Below are 22,791 nucleotides of genomic sequence, written 5' to 3'. Positions count from 1 at the left end.
TGTAATAAGACCTCTTATTACACTAACTTTGTAAACATTTCTAAAGCACCTAGGAACAAAGCAGAGACTTGAAATAGCAGTGCAGTCATTTTGCCAGTTTGTAAGCTGGATCAAGTAACATGAATTATACACATTTGGTAACCACTTCTCCACAAAATAATATGCTTCTGTTTGTTCTGAAGACAAGACATTTCTTCAGTGAAAGAACACAGATTGACACCAGAGGGCAGAAACCTGCAATACACAGTCATCAACAACAAAAATGTTGATAAAATCTGGTGTCACAAGTTCTAGGACACTGAGAGCAGGCTCCAACTCATTTTAAGCTGTTTGCTCACACAGCAAAACTCAATGTCCCTACACATGAATTCAAAGAGAACATGAGAACAAGGATGAGTTATGAATAATACACACTTTAAAGCAATAGGCCTTTGTTATGCTCAATGATTGTTTAAACCTAAAGGTGGATAATAAATACAACATAGTCATCTACATCAAATACGATTTAGTAAGTACTCTTTACATGGAAGGGTACCTGCTGAGTTCGGTGTACACACTTCACAGCCATCCACTTTTGCTCAGAGCTAAAAGGATATTCAGCTTTTCTGACATAGTCCTGTTGAAGTCCATCAAGACCCATCTATATGGCACAAAAAGAAAGTTAATTCTCACCAACATGTGACTATTTTTTCCTTTAACAAAGAACAACAGTCACAACTTAACAGTGAGGCTGGCTAGAGATACCTGGAGTATTTTTCAAATAATGCTGACAAATTGCAGTGCTCCATCTATATATACCACATTCCTCTGAAAGGCAACATATATGATCAAGATGAAAGTCTGGGTGTGTAGATATAGTCTAAGGCATGCTACCTGGACTGTATGTAGACCGACTCTTCAATACTGACTAGATTAAAATCTCTACTGGCTCAAATTCTGGAAGGAAGCAGGATACAAATAAATTAAGGTACCCAACCAATACTGAACGTGTACTTTTATGATCAATAGAAGCTTCAAATTCAATTTCTTACTTCTTAGGGATTCAAATATATCTTTCCTGTTGCTACATCCTACTCCCTTATATTCTACCACATGATATTCTGACTACTACCAGTGTCCTGTAGCTATTTTTCCCAATACCCTCTATATTTTCCTCCAAATATTCAAAAACATTTTTTAAACTACTGAAAAACCTAGCTTTCATTGCTTTTTGTTGTCTCTTTGCTATCTACTGAAACATGTTCCGACTCTTCTTCCTAGCTTTCAAAGGTCCTCCAGAAACCCACCATGCACTCTATTTAACAATCTTCTGGGTTACTCAAACTCCTTTTTTTTATCCGAGCTAATCAATACATAAGCCACCATGCATTCTATGCTTATTTTTTCCTTCATGCTTTTATCCTTGCTCTTTTCCTAGCTTACCTCCTATCTAAATCCTGCGTATCCCTCAAAGCCTAGGTCTCAAGACTTAACTATCTGCTATATTGGTCTAGCTTGTATTTGTTCCAAGCATGTCAGTGTTAACTCCCTACCTAAAATGTGAGGTCCCCAGTAATAAGGAGGTGGTTTCACACTCTTCATCTCTTAAAAAAGTTAACAGCGTAAGGTTAAGTGTAACACAGTAAATAATAGTTAACAGACTGAACTTTTAAATATCTTTCAAAAAGCTATTCAATGCTATTTTAGTTAAGAAATGTAGCTTTTTGTTAACAAAAAATATATTCTAAAACTATCAATTTTATTTTATTAAATTAAATATAATAACCTATGTTTCTATATTGAATCTCAATTCAAACAACCTCATTTAGAAGCATCCTGTTTCACACAAGTCTCAAAATTTTCTAAGACTGCTCTTAAAAGTGGGAGTTTTAATCTTTGTTATGGGAATGACAAAGGGGATTTTAGGTTTCTCGTTTAATCAAATCTAAGACTTAGAAGAGGACATCAACTGGGATAGAAGAAAGGGTTGCAGAGAACAGCACCCTTTGTCTCCAACACAAATTTTAATTCTATACTCATTTTAAGATATTGATAATGGAGGAAATGGGTAGATTAGAGAAAGAAAAGTTGATTTCTCATAATGGCCTTAATATCTTTACATGGAAATACTTAAAGAATGTTACCTTTTACTCATTTGAAAGTTAGTACTTCAGCAATTACACATATTTAGAAAGTTTTCCACACAAAACTCTGAGAATGTTCCTTCATAATCTAATCACCGGTCATTAATTTGTTTCTTGAATGTAAGGGATAAAGCTATACTGAAAAGGCTGTATTAGCTCTGGATTTCCAGGAAGAATAAAATTGGTTTCCAAAAGGCAATAAAACAATGAAATATTCTGAGTCTTCGTTCTACACCTAAAAACAATTAATACTGAAATTGATGGCCTCACATTCTCTTGTGAAGGTGATCTCTCATATGTCAAAGAAGAGAAATCAGGCACATACCTTCATTGCAAGAGCAATTAAGGCTCCTTCCGTTGGCTTTCCCATTAGAGTGTTGTTTCTAATTACAGCATCATTGCATACACAGCCCGCCTAAGAGAAATACACAGAAACTATGAACCCATCACCGTGTCCTAAGTCATTATGAAAAGTCACCTTCTTAGAGAATAAAGTACTTACCTCAACAATTCTGCTAACAGCTGGGTTATAGAATCCATGAACAACATCACCATCAACAATCACTTCCCCAAATGGATTGTAGCCAACACCAGTAACCTAAGGAACATAAAGTTGGGTCAATAATTCAACCCATAGATAGTAACATATAAAAACCAAAAACTATGATGACTTGTGTTCATTTCATTTTATACATTGATACCGTTAGTGTATATACCTAGAAAAGCACGCGTCTAAAAGAACATTTAATAATTAAAAGTATATAAATTATGGGGTGCCTGGGTGGTTCATCTGGTTAAGTGTCCAACTCTTGGTTTCAGCTCACATCGTGAGACTGTGCCCCTTTGTTGGGTTCCGAGCTCAGCACAGAGCCTGCTTGCGATTCTCTCCCTCTCCCTCTGCCTTTCTCCCCGCCTCTTGTGCCCTCTCTCTCAAATAAATAAAATCTTTAAAAATATATATATATAGATTCTAATTTTTACCATAATGGCAAACCTATAATTATATGAATAATTAAATTATAACAATGTATAGTGTAGTTTAAGTAGAAATACAGTGCTAATTTAATTAATATAATTTTATATTGTTTCTACTTAAAATACACCATAATGAAGGATATACCATGAAAATCTCTATACATAAATGAGTTTTAAATTTATGTAACATTACAAATTCAAATCCATTTCCATATCTAACATTTGTGACAAACCTGAGACCCAGAAAAAAAGCAGAATTCTTTTGGCAAATATGCAGACTCAGAGACATTACATGATTTATCCTAGCATTTACCAACTACTCTAACATAGTATATTACATGCCAGTTTTAAAAATCAGAGGTAGTGAAAAGCCAGATACTTATGCCGTACGGCTAGAACAAACTAAGCCAACAAAAGTTAAATTTCACAGTAAAAATAAGACAGTTTAGAGATAAATTAACAGTTAATGCTTGACATATGAAAGTTAAAACATATGCTTAAAACAACAGAAACTTATATGCTACCTTCCATACCTGAACCATACAAGCACATGTAACTCCAATGACCCTGAATCATCCAGAAAAGGCACATTCAACAACAGAGTATTGGGTATCCTTGACCAAATCTAACACCCTAAATATCAACAGTCTCATTTTAAAGCCTTGTAAAATGGAATTAAATAAGCCTAAGTACAATTTCCATCAATTTGTCTAATGATGCGATAAACTGGATGCAAATGTAATTTAAAGTACTGTACCCATCTTAAGTAGTGTGAACGAACATACCAGCCAGAAATCCTTTTAAGACTGGGATGAAACTGGAACTTCTCCTTACCTAGCTTCAAAATTAACCAATACACATAGATGACATGCACTTAAAAAACTGACAAAAATATTATTTTTAACATAAAGTAATTCCTCTATTCATTTATTCTTTCAACAAGTATTTACTACTATGAGGCAGGCCCTGTGTTGGGCAACTTAGTTCTGCTGTATCACAACTTATAGTATAAAAAAGAACAGAAAATTTTACCTGGGCTGCAAACTAAAAGGCATTGAGTGCTATGAAAAAAATAGGGCTAGTTCTGGGTGTCAGCAAAGCTTTTTTAAATAAGTGGGGTTGAATGTTTATAGCAGCAATGTCCATAATAGCCAAACTATGGAAAGAGCCCAAATATCCACTGAAAGATGAATGGATAAGGAAGATGGGGTATACATATATAATGGAATATTATACAGGCATCAAAAAATGAAGTCTTACCATTTGCAATGAAATGCATGGAACTAGAGGATATTACACTAATTGAAATAAGTCAATCAGAGAAAGATAAATATCGTTATTTCACTCATATGTGGAATTTAAGAAATAAAACAGAGGAGCATAGGGGAAGGAAGAGAAAATTAAAATAAGACAAAACCAGAGAGGGAGACAAACCATAAGAGACTCTTAATCATAGGAAACAAACTGAGAGTTGCTGGAGGGGAAAAAGGTGGGGGAATGGGGAGACTGCGTGATGGATATTAAGGAGGGCACGGGATGTAATGAGCACTGGGTGTTACATACAACTGATGAATCACTGAATTCTACCTCTGAAACTAATGATACACTATATGCTAATTAACTGAATTGGGAGGTAGGGAGGGATAGACATTGTTTGTCTGGTTGGAACTGAGTTGCAAAGGATGAAGACATAACAAAATGTCCTATGCCATGAGAACAGCAGCAAAGGGCCTGAAGTAGGAGGAATTCTGTCACACTGAAAGAATCCAAAAGCCATGCATCTGGTGCCTAGAAAGCAAAGTGAAACATAGAAGGATAAAGAAGGAAATAAGGAACAAAATATGTAGGGGCCTTGAAAGGCCATACTTCAGGAACCTGGTCACAATGAAAGCCACTGAAACATCTTAATTAAGGGAGTGACTTGCTAACATTTGGTTCTTAAAGATCCCTCAAGCTACACAGAGAGCAAGAAGAGTTTGGGAACAAATGGCTAGAGGTGATTGAAAGACAGGTTCCGAGGATGATTCAAAGTTTCTGGACTGTAGAAATGGAGTATACAAGTGCAGTGGGATCAAGACTGGTAGCATAAGGAAAAGGCTCTGCTGATGATGAATTTACAGTCCTTTTGAAGGAACTAGACACTAGACACTAGACACTAGAATTGTTAGGAATGTCTAAACACCAAGTTTCTTAACAAAGAAATACTGCTGTTTAAAAAAAAAAAAAATCTAGGGGCGCCTGGGTGGCACAGCAGTTGGGCGCCTGCCTTTGGCTCAGGGCGTGGTCCCGGCGTTATGGGATCGAGCCCCACATCAGGCTCCTCCGCTAGGAGCCTGCTTCTTCCTCTCCCACTCCCCCTGCTTGTGTTCCCTCTCTCGCTGGCTGTCTCTATCTCTGTGGAATGAATAAATAAATAAAATCTTAAAAAAAAAAAAAAATCTATAGAGTACCTCAGCATGGAGACCATCCGAAGTTAATATGTGAGTAACAGTCATTTCATTCTTTGTCAGTGTTCCAGTTTTATCTGAACAAATCACATTACAGCAGCCTACAGAATAAATCATTACATGTCACCAAAAGAGTCAGGGAGAAATAAACAAGTTCACATTGAAAACAAATCACAGACTCCGGAAGCCTATTCTGCTTCTCCTAATTTGTACAAATCAAGCTCACTGATAATTTTAGATTGTTTTCTCTCATTATGCTTTTCACCACCATAAAGTAAGTTCTGAAATTAAAATTAAAAAATAATGATAAATGTTGACTTTTTCTTATTAACTTGCAATTGAATTTCTACAGAGCTTCTCAGTATTAGCTTTATAACTTTATATAATACATTTTCCAGAAAGTTTTAAGGGTAACTAAATATAAACCCATATAATTTTTTCAGTCAGTATTTTAAGGTATTTTGCCTTCTCAATATTATAATGCAAACTAAAAAATAAAATTCAGTATTTTTGGATTCCTAAATTAAAAAAAGTTTCATAGCATACATAAAGTATGTTATAGCAACATTTAACAATTGTTGTATATTTATTGTTCTTATCAGCAAATTCACATGGGATATGACGTTCTAGGATCTATGATTATCAATTATCTTCCTTGAGATGTCAAAAGAAAAAAATTCTATTAATTTTGCTCCAAGGTTTCATTTGTTATATAGATTTCTTTTATACATGATTTAAGCATTAGAACAATCCATGACACAAAGATTTCTGTGAAAGTCCCCTGTCCTGAATGATACACACTTCTAATTACCTTTTCTGGTCGTGAAAACCATACTTAACTTTGCCACAAGTCAAATACCACTATGCTTGCCTCTCAGACAAAAACTGTTAGCAATCCGAAGATGATTCACTATTGATGTAAACTAACACACTACTGCACTGCATAAATATGCTCATATTACCACATACTTACCCAGAGTTTCAACAATAGGCAGTTTTTTCACAATGGCCCTTTTCTTCACCATTCTCATAACCCCAAGGGCTAGAGTCACTGTGACCACAATGGGAAGACCTTCAGGAATTGCTGCCACAGCCAAACTGTAACCAATATATACTTAGTATTTAAGTATAAATTTAATAGTACCTACAGCAATAATTTCAATTGGCTGTTACTTAAAACAGAGGCTGATAAAAATACAAAATTAATACTGTTAACACTCAAAAATGGCCTCAAGAGGAAGAAAAGGTTGATTAACATTTACTGGACACCTACTAGCTGCCAGGTTAAGTGTAGTGGTTGAAGAATGTAGGTTGTGACATCAGATTGCCTAGATTTATACCTGTGGCTTCACCAATTTTTACCTGTTTGACCCTGAGCTATTATTACTCCACCCCTATAGTTTAGTTTTCTCATCTATAAATGCACTTAACAGCAAAATGTATTCAAACAAAAACTTATACATAACTGTTCATAGCAGCACTATTTACAATGGCCAAAAGATCACTGTAATGTCCATCAATTGATAAATGGAACAGTGTGGTATATCCATACAATAAAGTATTACTCCACCATAAAAAGAAAGGAAGTACTGATATATGCTACAACACAGATGAACCTTGAAGACATTATGCTAAGAAGCCAGACAAAAAAGACACATATTGTTTTTATTCTATTTACATGAAATATTAACAGTAAGCAAATCCATAGAGACAGAAAGCAGTTTAGCGGCTGCCAAGGGCCAGGGAGAAGGAAGAATGGTGAGTGACTGTCCACTGGGCACAGGGTTTTCTTTGGCAGTGATGACACTTGATAATGGTTGTGGCTGTACAACACTATGAATGGACCTAATTCCATTGAATTGTACATTTTAAAATGGTAAATTTTATGGTATGTGTATTTTATCACACAAAAAAATTAGTTTCCTTTTCCAATTTTTAAAAAAATTAAATAAAGTCTCTATTTTTTATCCCATTCCAAATATTAGGTCTTGACTCACCTACAGGTAAGGACATATGCGTTCCTGTTCTTCATTCTAACATTGCTGCATCCACTGCTTCTACTCACCAATTTCTATTACCCACTTTTTCTTTAGCATGATCTAACTTGATAATCATTAGCATCCTGTTCTGTAAGCATTATTAAGCTTTCATGCTCTGTTTACAGGTTAATTCTAAAATTTGAAAGCCAATGAACGACACAATACCACTGGCTAAATAGTGTACACTAACAGTCAAGAAACATGTGCTTATCGGAGCACCTGAGTGGCTTAGTCAGTTAAGCGTCTGACTCTTAATCTCAGCTCAGGTCTCGATCTCAGGGTTGTGAGTTCAAGCCCCACATTGGGCTCCAAAGAAATATGTGCTATCATTAATACTTCCTTCTCTCTTTTGAACTAGTCTATGCTGAAACAGAATCCTCTTTTCTCAAACTTCCATTAACCCTCACTGTATCAGGAAAAACAGGCATCATTGTTCACAATCTAAATCTAACGGACCTTTCCATTCTTTCGTTTTTAAATCACTTTATAAATAATTTGCAGAGGAATAAAATGGATTGTGAAAAACTTCATTAGAAAGTTTGAATTTTAACCTCAAACTATATTCCTGGATTTAAAGGAATACATATATCTGAAAGGGGCAATGTCCTTTGGATGCAACTAATGGCTCATCAACTGTCAGGAAAGAACCTGGAATATATTCACTTTACAAAAAGTGATTTCAAATTCAAAATACATTTCCAATAGGTTACAGACTTATCAATTCTGGTTTTGCTTTTTGTATTTGTATCTTCAAAATGCAACACTTTTGAAATTGTGGATGTTCATAATTCTGTTGAAAAGAGAACAGTCATCATCTTCATAACATAATTTTTAGATTTATAAACACCAATAACATGAGTCCAATTAAGTTTTTCATTTCTACGTCATCTATTTCCTTTTAATCACTTTTATATTCACACCAGCCTTTGGTAGTTCACTTATAAATGGTATAAAGTAAAAGTTGGTAAACAAATATCATAAAAGATTAAAGAAAACTGTCACACACATCCTTTTAACAAAAAGGGGTGGTCTAGGTTCTTGTTGGAAAACACTGCATGATGAATTCCTTGCTGCAGAATGACTAACTGAAGAGAATACCTGTCCTTCCCTCTTTGTCCTTAGAAATAAACTATTCACCCATTAATTCAGGAGTTTCAGAAAATTTCGACTACCATCATCCAAAGATTCATAGTGTTAAGATTTCACTAAATTTGATTACATTTCACCCCCATCATTAGAGCATACAGTGGCTCTTTGTCTCTTTGAATTCATCTTCTGGTTTGTCCAATTACTATTCTATCAATTACTCTTTGTCATTATGGTGGAAAGCAAAAAATTATGATATTCTTTGTCATTATGGAAGAAAGCAAAAAATTATGATTCTTAACTTTAATGAGTACAAAAAAAAAAGACGATGACAACAATGACTCTCTAAACCTCTTTTATACCTTTGTAAATGACGATGTAATATTCTGAGCAACATAATAAAAAAATTAAAGGATAACAGAATAATGATGATTTACTTTATTATTACATCAACCCTGTAAGTGATCCCATCATTCTTCTGCATTCTTATTGTTTTTACTCACTTTTAGAATAGCTGGAAATAATTATTAAAATAATTGCTAGGGCAATGAAATAATAAAATGTTTCAAAACACAGGAAAAATAAGGTCACACAAGGTCCCATAATATATCTTATCTAAATTTATAAAAGGACAATGGACCCATATAATAATTGCAAAATAGAATGAGTTTTATTTTATGCTAATGCTCTGGCCTTTGTAAAACCTTGAAGCAGGAATAAAAATCAGGGTGGCAATCCTCACAAACGGAATTGCTAAAAAAATGAAAACAAAAACAAAACCCCTCAAAATCTAAAAATGAGTGTAATAGAGAATATGCTGATGTTTAATATCTCAAACTCATGCCCCATTTAAAATTTATTTTGTATTTCACCTCAGTCTTTTTTATACAGATTGAAGCCAAGAGTTTCAAATTGTGTTTTTGCCCCTTTGAGAAAAAAAAATATACTCCTTTACCCTATCACAAGTATCTTGTAACCTCTTATTCAACCTACCTATTCCTTGTAATCCATTTGATTTTTTTCTTAATTTGTTGTTTTTGTTCTAACATTTGAATTATTACTTCCTAGGTCTACGAAAGAGCTGTCACCCAGGATTTCTTTTCCCTAGATGTCTAGGTGAGTTCTACTCTTACTTTTATCCCATACATCATCATCTTCCTTTTCTCATCCTTGTTTTACTAGAACTCATACAGGGCAGGGAAGGAATAAATTTTCTGATTACTTGCCTATCTATTTGTAATTAACTGGATCGATACTTTGTCTCTGCCTAGATTTATAGATTTAAAATCCTTTCCCCTCATAGTCTGAGAGCACTGCCCCACTGTTCTCTAATGTAATCCAATGTTATTGTGGAGGAAGGGTTAATAAAATATTTTTTCCATTCTGCATTTGGTTAAATCTCTAGTTCTGTTCCCCTAGTGACCTGGTAAGGGTAGTTATGTCAACTATGTTGTTAGGCAACACTGCTTATGATAAAGGGATCTCCTGACTGATAAACTGTCTATGGACTGGAAGAATTTTAATTATCTTACAGGAAGCTATCACTTTGAGTTTCCTGAGTGTAAGTGACTCTTAAAACTGGACATGTTTCTTACAAGTACCCTGGAAAGTATGTTTCCAGAGATGTTGGCCCCCACGGAGTATGAAACATTTTAATCCAGGGTAGCTCCCTAACTCACAAGGTCATCCCAATCTCCTTGTACCTGAAGCTGAACTGCTGCATAGACTCTCTCAGAAGAGGGTTGCCTTAGGTTGCCCCACTGTTCAGGGCACAGGCACCAATTGTGACCTATGAAAGTTTTGTCAGCTGAAATGTTTAGAAGAGTCTCAAAAGACCCCATGGGGGTCACCTGAGTGGCTCAGTCTGTTAAGTATCTGCCTTCAGCTCAGGTCATAATCCTGGAGTTCTGTGATCGGGCTGCATCAGGCTCCCTGCTCAGGGGGGAGCCTGCTTCTCAGCCCCCCCACCCCCTCCCACACTCATGTTCTCTCTCATTATCTCTCTCTCTCAAATAACTAAAATCTTTCAAAAATAAAAATACATAAAAATAAAAAATAAATAAAAAGACCCCATGGTGGAAACTGTAGTTGCTAACAAGAAGTCTGACAGCAGTCTAATTATCCTTCCTTTATAGATGATCTAATTTGTTTTCTTTAATTTAATAATGATGTATCTAGGTTGGGAGTTTTTTCATCCTGTTTGGCATTTAGAGAATCCATACAAACTACAAAAATTTCATGTTTTGCTTCAGATTAAGAAAATATTCATGTATCATTCCTTATATAATTTCTTCATCCCTCTATTTGAAATTCCCATTGGTTAGATATGGCATTTATTAAATTATTCTTTTTTATCACTTTTATTTCATTCTCTGTTTTGGACATTTTACTCTATTTTTGGGGGAGCCCTCTTCGACTTTACAACCCTTAAATTGAATTTTTAATACCCAGCTGTTAAAATCATAATTTCTAAAAACTTTTTTTTGTCCTCTGATCCTCTTCTGTCATAATCTGTTTATCATGAATGCAGTTTCTTCACAGATCTCTGAAAATAAAAATGCTTTCTAGTTTTAATTTTTCCGCTATTTCTTGAATTTTTCATTTTCCTCTGAGATTGTATTCAATTTCTATTATTACGGTCTTTCTTTTTCATGCTGCTAGTTTTCAGTTAGGCAATCCTTAATTGTCTATTTATATATATAAATACAATATTAGACTGATAATACCAGACATCTAGTGCAGGTTTTCTTCACTGCTATATACATAGGTTTTCATTTTCCTAGAATTCATTTCAATATATGAATTCTGAACTATTTAAGTAGAGACACTATACTCTTTTCTGCTCACATAATACCTTCATAATGGAACATAACCTATGCCTATTAGAGAAATAAGAGAGGGAAAAGACTTCAATTTATAAACAAACAATTAGAACTTACCTTACACTAATAGTAAACATTTCCAGGATATCTTTTCCTAGTAACCAGCCAACCAACATGATGATACCTGGAACAAAATCAAATAGGTATTTTTCCCTTTATACATAATCATGTAAGTATAGATGGGATAGAATAACAAGCTGAGGGCAGCCAAAAAATCCCCTGACATAAAAGAAAGTGCATCAGATTACAATTACATGATTTTACAAAAATCCACTAAGCAGGGGAGATTAAAATTAATGCTGCTTAAAGTCAATGCTGTATATGCACACACCATTTTACCTTTTGTTAAAACTGCTGCCATCCACCCCTTAAAGCAGTAATATCTGAGGATTCCCACTATAAGAAAATATCAGTATTTTCATACAACAGGGTAAAAAAGAATGGTAGAGTAAGACATACAGATCTCCTATTTACTATCAGCTTTGCAAAAATAAACCCTGGAACATTACTTCTCGTAACTAAATATCCAGACAATATGTATAAAGTTTGTACTACAAACAAAAGAATACTTAGGACTTGGCTCAAAGAGTGATTTATCTTACTTAAGATATCTAAAATTGCATTAACATTTTAAAATTACTACTTCTGTGGCACTTACAAATAAGAAATCAATTAACATATGGGGCGCCTGGGTGGCTCAGTCGATTAAGGATCTACCTTCAGCTCAGGTCATGATCTCATGGGTCCTGGGATCCAGCCCCACGTCAGGCTCCCTGCCCAGCAGGGAATCTGCTTCTCCCTCTTCGCCTACCTGCCACTCCACCCCCTGCTTGTGTACGCTCTCTCTCTCTCTCATACTCTGCCAAATAAATAAATAAATAAATAATCTTAAAATAAATCAATTAACATAAACCAAACAACATACTCTCTGCTTTAACCTTTGTCTCTGAAATGAAGGGAGGCATGGAGTGTACTACCGGTTTTGTTGAGAAACAACAGTATCATTATAGATTTAATAAAATAAAGCCACTTCAAGATTGCATTCTAGATCAATATAAACATTTAAACAAGTTTTTCTTCATCTTTCTACAGCTACAAAATAATAATCCAGATGGTGACTCTCTAAGATCCTATCCAAAATACTATCCTGACAAAAGAAATTATGTTCAATGAACTATACCAGAGGTCAACAAGCTATAATCTGAGCCTCCTGCATGCTTTTGTAAATAAGGTTTGTTGGAACATAGCCACATCCATTTGTTTACATACTGTCTATGACTGCTTTCCTGTTGATGCAGAATTGAGTATTTCCATCCGAGAATACTGGAAATACTTTGGTAAGGACCGAAGGCTAAAATATTTACTATCGGGCCCTTTACAAAAAAAAAAAAGTCTGCTGACCTCTAATTTTGATCTTAACCCTTATCCTATTCTATATACTATCCTAACAAGAAAAATTATGCTCAATTCATTATATTAAAACCAGACAACCATAAAGTTGAAAGACTTTTATCACTAAAAGTGAGGTGGTTTCATGGTACAGCATTAATATAGGAGATTTAATTGGCTAAATGCCTTTAGATTTACCCAATTTCCTATAAATTCTAGAAAATAAACAGCAATAATCAAATAATCAAATTAACTACATACTAGTTAAAAATGAGGAATGAAATACCTTTCTACATTCTACTTTATTATGAAGACAGAGGGATCAATAGAAGTAATATTTAATTATTTAACTGAAACTGCATAGAAATCTGCTTTAACTTAAAACTGTATTATTAATTTTGAAACACTAAGCTAGCAAGAATAATTAAAATAATATCATGGAGCGGCACCTGGGTGGCTCAGTGGGTTAAGCATCTGCCTTCGGCTCAGGTCATGATCCCAGGGTCCTGTGATCCAGCCCCGCATCGGGCTCCCTGCTCAGTGGGGAGCCTGCTTCTCCTCCCTCTGCTTGCTCTGCCTGCTGCTCCCCCTGCTTGTGCTCCCTCTCTCTCTCTAACAAATAAATAAAATCTTTAAAAAATTAAAAAATAAAATAACATCATGGAAAAATTAAAAGAGAAAGGACTCCAAAACTGATTCAAGTGTTTAATGTATGATAAAGATGTCATTTCAACTCAGTAAATAAAGTATGGATTACAGAATTAATGGTACTGGGATAATTAACTTTTGAATAAAAATGTTATAAACTCTACCTTGTCTTACACTAAAATTCTAAATAGTAAAATTAAGTGTCAAAAATAATAACTAAAGTAGTAGATTGATGTTTAAATAGATATAAACACTTTCCACAACATGGGGTTGGGACAGCCTTTATAAATAGAACAAAGACAGAAACTATAACTGCAGAGATTATTAAAAGGACAATTTTATCAGAAGATGTTTCAATTACATCTCTCTCCTGTACCAAGTTTATTATATTTATCCCTCAAAGGGAATTTAAAAATTGGAGGGAAAAAACATAACAAAAGGATGGATATCCTAATTATACAAAGAGCTGTTGCCAGCCTAAGACTCAAGCCACAAGAGAAGAAGGGATAATAGATTGGCAGGTCATAAAATAAAAAGGACCAACACACATATGACAAAAGTGCTGTTTCTCAATAATGTACTGTGAAATAAAATAATGAGAAATCTTTTGTCTGTTAATGACAATAAAGTTGGCAAGGGTACTGGAAGAGAAATACCTCTGCCTTGCTGATGAAAGATATTATTCGGCAATATGAAACAAAAACCTTTAAAACTATGCCCCAAATTTGAAAATTACATGGATACTCTTTGATCCAATAATTTTGCTTTTAAGAATTTAATAAGATACCTGCACTGAAGAATCATTTACATAATTTTAAAAACTCAAAAAACACAGAAATATCTACAAGAGGCCTAAGATATTTTTTTCCCACATAATGGAATACTATACAACCACCTATTTCATGACATCAATTCAATGAGCATCTATTTAATGACAAGATGCTTATGAAAAATGTGAAACAAAAAAAAGGAAAAGTAGTGCATAAAACATTACTATCCATTTTGTTGAAAACTAGAAAGACAAATACTAAAATATTTACAGAAATGCTCCTTGATTATAGGAATTACACGGAGTTCTAATTTGTCATTGTAGAAAAGGACAATGGTTGGGGGCTGGTTTTATAATTTTTAAAAAGCGCTAGTAAGCTAAAAATTAATTAATTAAATGAATAAACAAATTTACGCATCTATCTAAACTCCCCCTTCCCACTCAAAAAAAACCCAACCCCCCCCCCAAAAAAAAAACCCTAAGTAAATAGATGAGATACACATACTCACTCTTCTCTTACCTATTATACCAAAGGAGTAAAAGGAGAGTTGTTTTCCTAAAAGGTCCATGCTCTTCTGCAGAGGGGTTTTTGGTGCCTTGACAAATTGGAAAAGAGTGTCACTACAATGAGTTAAATTTAGTAAAACATACTAGTCGCTAGGGACTCTGCTAAGTGACTGACATAATCACGCTAGCTCTTAACATACCCATGACATACACACCTCTCCCTTAAGGTTAGTATTACTCCCTTTACTGAGGAAACTGAGGCTGAGACTTTTAAAAGCTTGTTTATTTGAAAAGGTCCATGCTCCCCATATCTGTTTTTGAGAAGAAATCTATTCTCCCTACCAGCTTCTCCAGGAATTTATTATCATCCACTGCCCCTCACTTTTCCAATCTTCTTTCTGTATCTACAAACGAGCTTGCAATCCAAGTCTTTTTCTCCAGCTGGCTCCCTGATCACCTAACTCCCTTTTCTAGCACTCCCCTCACTGCCAAGCTTCTTGGAGTGGTTTTTATATACTACATCACACACTGGAATCTTGGCAGGTTACCTGAGAAATCCAGATGATTTGGGGAGAATATGACATTTGTTGAATGCAACTTCTTTTTTTATACATAAGAAAGCATTTTCAATGAGAGAACTAATCTTCAATACCCTTAAACAAGAATATTTTCCAGGTTATCTTACTTTATAATCTTTTTTCTCCATTACTTGGAATTAAATAAAGGTGGGAATTTTGGTAGAAGACAAATATACTATTTAGTAATTTTTAAAATTAATATAAAGCTAATTTCAAAAAAGAATAGGCCCTATAAGTAACTGGCTATAAACCTTTTTCTCTCCTATAAACGATGAATATCAAAATGTTTTAGCATATTAACAATGTCAATTCAAGCCCTTTCAAATACAGTCTTTCCATTATGTTTTTAAACATAGACAACTGAGTGATATTCTCAATAAAATACTACTTTCAATAGTACATAGAATAATCCACCAATATTTTCTGTTCCTCTACTTATAATAGAGAATTTCAGATTTGAAATTAAAACATCATTAACAAAGTACTTACTTCTTCTGCTTGCATCATTTTAAAAACCTCTCCAAATTCAGAATTTTCTCCTGTTCCAATGACAATACCCTAAAGGGTAAAACAGGAAAATACATTTACATTCAGATGGAATCACCTCTCTCAAGCAAAAAAACCGAAAACTTCTCATTCACTTTCTCCAAAGCCTTGTGCACAGTCAAAATGACTGACACACATATCCAAAGTTCCCTCAGCAAATTAACTTTGTGATATGACTATAGATCAATTCAAAACTGTCTTATACTCAAGACAGACATTTAATGTAGTTTCTTTTTCCCCTCAAATGCTACTGAATCATGTCTTTTGTATTTGTGAAATCTCAGAATCCAGGAAACAAAATATCTAAAATCCATCAGTACGAGTGGTATATAGTCAGAATATGATAGCCAGTACCATTATCATAAATTAAAATTTTATATTTTTAGCTAGTAATGAATATATCCATGTGCCGCTGTTTCCAACTAAAACAAAATAAAAAAAAAAAAACAGATACTGAGGACTATGTTTTTAAAGGCTCCATTATCTGGCAAATGGCAGAACTATGGACCTATTACACCTCACGAACACAGGTTCTCCTTAGTCTCACAAATAGTGGCTATAGATTAGGTTCAATTCTGTCATTTCTTTGTCATATATTTTTAAAAGAGCCACATAAATAGAACTTTTTTAAAAAGGTTGAAGACAAAGGAATTACTACTTTCAAAATAAGAGAAAAAATTACCTTTGCTTTGCCACATCTGACCAGTGTTCCCATGAAGGCAATGTTACTTCTTGATGCAAGATCTCCATTAGTTGCAGTCGGCTGAGGAGCGGTCACCTTAGAACAAGGTGTTGTCTCTCCTGTCAAGCTGGACTCATCAATGGAAAGATCCACAGCCTTGGAGAACATAAAGTACTCCATTAAGTTCAAGTCTGAAGACTCTCTGTCCTACATATAATACCTGAAGAGTTGTAACCATCACTTCTTTCTCAAATATTCCCTTTCTGATAATTACTGAAATCTTTTATTATATCCATTACTCTAAGAAAACCAGAAAAAGTACAACCATATTTAAAATATGCAGTGAAGTCAACAAAATCCGGCATGCAAAACAGAACGCTATACTGGGAGACAAGATTAGTCTAAATTTCAAAACACAACTAGAGAAAAGGAACACTAGCTGAGACTTTATCTAGAGAAAACAATTTTCATGGTAAAATATTACTTCCTAATTTTGCCATGAACTGAAGTTATGAAAATGTGTTTGGCAGATTAAAAACATGTAGAAAGAGAAATATGAATAAAAGATATAAAAAGTACTGAGAGAGAAATCATTTTATCATTTTGGGCTCAATTTTCATGAAACTCTGCTTGCTATATACATCCTTACATTTATCCCAAATCCACATCACCAAAAATAAAAAATGTATATAAATGTTTCCCTGCAGATCACGAATATCATATTATCTTCCATCTGTGCAACAGGATTCAATTCTGAGAGTTTCACTCCTAACACCTACCCTAGCATGCCAAATTAATTAAGTTTTCACCTACCCTAGCATGCCAAAAACAAACAAACAAAATCATCATTTTATATGTGGAAAACACTGCAGATGTGACCTGGTTTTATTTCTGAAAGTATGACCCACAGGACATTCACAGACACTGGGTATAATGTGATAGACAGATGTCTCTCTCTCTCTCTCTCTCTCTCACACACACACACACACACACACACACACACAGAATGGGTACTAAAGTCAAAGAAGTTTTGGAAATACTGAGTTAAGAGTTAAACAGCTTCCCCTACGTAGGTAGTGCTTCTTTAAACCTTCAATAGGTCAGTGTGAATCACCTCAACTGAAATACAGATACAAAATAAGTTGTCAAAGTGTGGTCCCAGCAGGACTGGCATAACCAGCATCACCTCTCCCTACCTCTTCAGAACTTGTTAGAAATTCACTACCCTAGTTCAAATACGGAGGTGGGGAGGGTAAACCTAAAAGACTATTTATAAGCCCTCCGGGTGATTCTGAGGAATATTTAACTTTGTGAATCAATGGGATAGTTTCATAAATTTCTCTGATCCATTTTATTCCAGAAACTCTTATTCTAGGGTCTCTAGGATACTTTGAGAAACTAGGACCCAGTGCATTATTTCACTCATTTTACAGGTTAATTCACTCACCCAAAAAAACATTTATTGACTACCTTAACTATGTACCAGGCACTGAGACAGAACCTAGAAAAGATACAAGATAAGGAAATGAACCCAGAGCAGTTAAATGACTGTGCAGTCCTGCTGCTATTATAAACTGAGCTGGTGTTCTCAATTAGGCCTCCTGACTGACAGCTCATACTATGTACAAAATACTCTAAACTTGAAATTCTGCTGGGTTTTGGGGGTGGGGGTATGGGGTGGAAATAATAAATCTCATCGTTTCAAATGGTTCATTTTTTCATGAGCATAAATATCTCCTAGAAAATAAATATTAAAAATTGGCTCATGCATCCTCCCCATCTATACAGTAAAACTATATTTTAACTTGATCAATTTCATTGATTCATTCACTTAAAAAATATTTATTAATGCCAGGCCCTGTACTATATCATACACAATGGGAATCAGCAATAAAACTAAGTCCCAGCCCTTAGCTCTTATTCTTATGGGAAAGTGATCTAAAAATAAAAAAACAAGAGTATGTAATATAATACCTCATAATGAGGAAAAAATGCATGAGGATGGGGAGTGACATTCTGGATAAAGGAAAGAACATCTCTCAAAAGTAGACAACCCTTTTGTAGAGTCATGATTAACGTGAGGGCCCCAAGGATGGGCCACAATCAAGATGAAAGGATTCTAGGCAAAGAAAGCAAAAAGTACAAAGACCATGGGGATATGAATATGCCTGGTGTGTTCCTGTGCTAAGTAGACATATAACTTTGCAAATGTAATCAAGAATTTACAGATTAGATCATGAAGCGGAAAAATGTTCAGAATGAAAATAAATTATATCACATAATTTCAAAGAGACTAAACTGTGCTAGTGTTCCCTAAAAGTTTAATACCATGTAAATGTTATAGATTTTAGCATCAAAACAGGCTTATAAAAAGTCTTTCTTAAAGTAAAGATCACCTGTCCTTTAGTCTTTAAAAAGCTTCTCATTTTCTATAATTGCATAGGTAAAGACAGGCCAGGTAAATCTGGGTTCATTACTTCAACCTAACTACAGATTTAAAAAAAAAAAAAAGAAAGAAAAGGAAAGGAAAAAAGAAAAAGAAAAACCACCATGTTCAAAGGCAAAGGAATTTTTCTTTATTAAAGGAACATATTTATTTGACGTTTTCTTTCCAAATTAAACTTAGGACTGTATAATTTTTCACACTAATACATTCTATTACCAAGGTAAGAAAAAAACGTTAGGTCATTCTTCAAAGATGGCACTAGTACTAAAAACAATCAGCTAATATTTCACTGCTTACTATCTGCAAGGCACCTTGCTACATACCTATGCTAAGTTATCTACTAACAACTACTTAGCTACCAACAACTCCAATGAGGCAGGTACTATTATTATCATCCCCCTTCTGTATAGACACTTTGGAAGGTTAAGTAACTCCCCAACATCATATAGATAGTAAGCTATGGAGATGAAACCCAAACATTGAAAGATTAACTTCAAATTCCTATTAACTATTTAGAGAATCAATTTGCAAATTACTTTTCCTCCCTAGTTTTGTAACTGCTTCTAGAAGACATTAAGAAAAGTTATATTTAAAAATTATATATTATTCTGAATTACAAGTCAACAAAGTTTTTATTTAGCAAGCTCCTCTTCAATGCTTGTTATAAAAATCAAAACTACATATAATTTTTCTGACTTTAATTAGAAATGAGACCTGCAATATTTCAAAACAAACACTTGTGTACATCTACAGAACTCCTCCTCCCTGTGAAAGGCAAAATTAATGTTTTTCCATTGAAGACTTTTTGCTTTAAACATAAATCTTTTTTTTTTTTTAAAGATTTTATTTATTTATTCGACAGAGATAGAGACAGCCAGCGAGAGAGGGAACACAAGCAGGGGGAGTGGGAGAGGAAGAAGCAGGCTCATAGCGGAGGAGCCTGATGTGGGGCTCGATCCCATAATGCCAGATCACGCCCTGAGCCGAAGGCAGACGCTTAACAACTGCGCCACCCAGGCGCCCCTAAACGTAAATCTTAAACATGGATAAATACTAACATTTGCTATCAGAACAAAGAATATGAAAATAATCTGACTTTTTAAAAATTTTTATTTATTTATTTGAGAGAAAGAGAGAGAATGAGCAACGCGGAGGGGCCGAGGAGGGGGGAGGGAGGGCTAAGACTTAGAAGCGGACTCCCTGCTGAGCAGGGAGCCTGATGCAGGGCTTGATACCAAGACCCCAGGATCATGAACTGAGCCAAAGGAAGAAGTTTAACCGACTGAGCCACCCAGTCACCCCGAAAATAATCTGACTTTTTAAAAAGGGAAGAAAAGCACAGCTTTATTGGCTCTGTCAGTGACCTAGCTCTTCAGTGTCAAACTTAGCAGTTCAATAACCATCTAATAGGAATTTTTGTTCAAATCAGGTTTTTCTACAAAGAAGAAACATCATTTTTAGCACAACAGCAGTCAGCTCTGTCTAGTGTAGAAACTGATGTGGGAAAAAAAAGGGAGCTTTAGATCTTTATTTTATATTTATGTGTGTATATATATAAATATGTGTGTGTGTGTGTGTGTGTGTGTGTATACACAAATACATAAATGTGTAAAGAAAATCAAGAATATATTATTAATAGGGCACCTGGCTGGCTCAGTCAATAGAGCATATGACTCTTAACATCAGGGTCCTGAGTTTGAGCCCCACATTGGGCCGAGAGCTTACTTTAAAAAAAAAAAGAATCCATTATCAATAAAATTTGTCCAAATCATACAATGTAGCAAACTGCACAGATCTCAACTGTCTGTGGAACGAGAATGTTTTTTAAGTTTATTTATTTAAGTAATTTCTACAACCAACGTGGGGCTTAAACTCAAGACCCTAAGATCAAGAGTTGCATGCTCTTCCAACTGAGTCGGCCAGGTGCCCTAAGCAAGACCATTTTCTAGGTTACAACTTATTTTTTCTTAACGGTTATTACAAGAGTTTCCACAGGAAGTAGTTTTGGGGGAGTGAGGGGAAGAAAGTCATTTCTAAGAAGGTGGTATTTAATGAATTAAGCAACCCTATTACAGTTTAACACAGTCACAATTTAATTCATCTAGGAAGAAAGATATCAGAGTCATTTATCCACTGCATTTATGAGAAACGGAAAGGTAGAATAAAACAAAATCAAAGAACCAGCCAGCTCCCTGCCTTCTAGCCAAAAGTTTAAGTGGTAAACCTTCAGAAGAGCTATTAATGAATTGGGAAACATTGTGTTTCACTTTCTTTCATTATTCCTCAGGCACTCTACTGGAGATGTAAGACACAACACAATTCAAAAGTCAGAATATAAATAAGAATCAAGATGTATACATAATCCACATCTGAATATTTAATACCTACAAAATAAAACTGGTTGAAAAACTTCACAGGATTATTGCTATAAAATATTAGGCAGAAAGAAACTACAAGCCTAAGTCACAAAGCTTTCCCAAAAAGCAAAAAAACGACTGCTTAAAAAAATTAGTTAATATGGAATAACACAGCAACAGATAAGTTCTTAAACTAAAGAAAGGCTTGGTATACTGTATGCTGCTGAAATCAATCACCTCTCTAGTCTAGAACTAAAAGAAAATCAGAAATGGCTTTCTTTCCCCAGAAAAGAATTCCAAACTAATCATCTGCAGCTGCCTGATAGGACAAAATTTCTTACTTTTGGTCTCAAAAATTAAGATTCCTCTTACTGTTTATTCAAATGAAGGAAAATGTAATGAAAATGTCTTCATGAGCTCTAGTTTATCAACAATCAAAGCCTAACCAACTAAAATAGGGAAGCTGAAGGGACTCCATTTTAGAAACACTCCATCTCTGCTCTTTTTCTGTTAGGCTTCATTTACTCATGTTCTGTATTTTGTTTCTGAATCAGCCAAAGAAACTATGTCCCCACTTCAAGGGAGAAGCAAGAAAGTGAATCATTCTCTGAGTTTCGTCCTAGGCCCCAAACACCTAACAACATCCAAGAAGAGCCAGATCCTGAACATGTTCGAGGACATTAGCTTTGAACAAACCTCAGCTGACACTGGCATCAAAAGCCCTACCTTTGGTCATTTATGAAATGACACCTATTGTTCACCTGACACCTTTGATTGGACCCTACCCAGGATTCCTGAAGGAACACATACCCTAGACCTCTTTCCAATATAAATCTCTAACCCCAAACAACGACAAGACTCATTCTCCTCTCCTTTTCAAGTCTCCCAGACACTCCATCTGCTAGTCTCGGTCACTCACGACTACTCAATAAACTCTGTTTTCACTTTTTCCTGCTCATATTTGATTTCTATCCTGCATGAAGCCAAGAACCCTCTTGGCTCCTCCTGTGGGAGCATCCCCTGGGTTCTTGGACCCAAACTACCTACGTCACAACCAAGTGTTATAAATTTAAAAAGGCCTACATGAAATGGATTTTATCCCATGGTAAATATTTATATTGTTATTGAATTGGTAACTTTCTGACTTAAGTGCTAGATAGATTCAACTTGATCAAGTGGCTAATAACTTACAGACCAGTATTTGGTTAACAATGATTTCTAGGATATTTTGCTAAGACGATTTTAAGGAAACCAAATTTCAAAAAGAGACCTACTTTTCAACAGTCCTTTCCTACCCATATGAAATGAGACTCTTAA

The 22,791-nt window shown here is 34.8% G+C and overlaps 1 protein-coding gene across 4 annotated transcripts in view; it reads right to left on the bottom strand.

The window, feature by feature from the left end:
* Nucleotides 1-22,791, bottom strand: part of ATP2C1 (ATPase secretory pathway Ca2+ transporting 1) — a 166,610-nt gene that overhangs the window by 41,468 nt on the left and 102,351 nt on the right. For all 4 annotated transcript variants that reach the window (XM_045791743.2, XM_045791741.2, XM_045791745.2 and 1 more), the window contains 9 exons: nucleotides 16,672-16,827; nucleotides 15,933-16,001; nucleotides 14,879-14,954; nucleotides 11,610-11,676; nucleotides 6,519-6,643; nucleotides 5,549-5,646; nucleotides 2,626-2,721; nucleotides 2,449-2,538; nucleotides 536-640 (listed from right to left, as the gene is read on the bottom strand). In XM_045791743.2, coding sequence (XP_045647699.1) covers nucleotides 536-640; nucleotides 2,449-2,538; nucleotides 2,626-2,721; nucleotides 5,549-5,646; nucleotides 6,519-6,643; nucleotides 11,610-11,676; nucleotides 14,879-14,954; nucleotides 15,933-16,001; nucleotides 16,672-16,827 — 882 coding nt within the window. The remainder of the gene's footprint in view (nucleotides 1-535; nucleotides 641-2,448; nucleotides 2,539-2,625; nucleotides 2,722-5,548; nucleotides 5,647-6,518; nucleotides 6,644-11,609; nucleotides 11,677-14,878; nucleotides 14,955-15,932; nucleotides 16,002-16,671; nucleotides 16,828-22,791) is intronic.

Source organism: Ursus americanus, chromosome 20 (genome assembly GCF_024610735.1).
Source record: "Ursus americanus isolate L20-20 chromosome 20, mUrsAme1.1.p, whole genome shotgun sequence".
Lineage (NCBI taxonomy): Eukaryota > Metazoa > Chordata > Mammalia > Carnivora > Ursidae > Ursus > Ursus americanus.
This window is presented reverse-complemented; position numbering and strand designations above follow the sequence as displayed.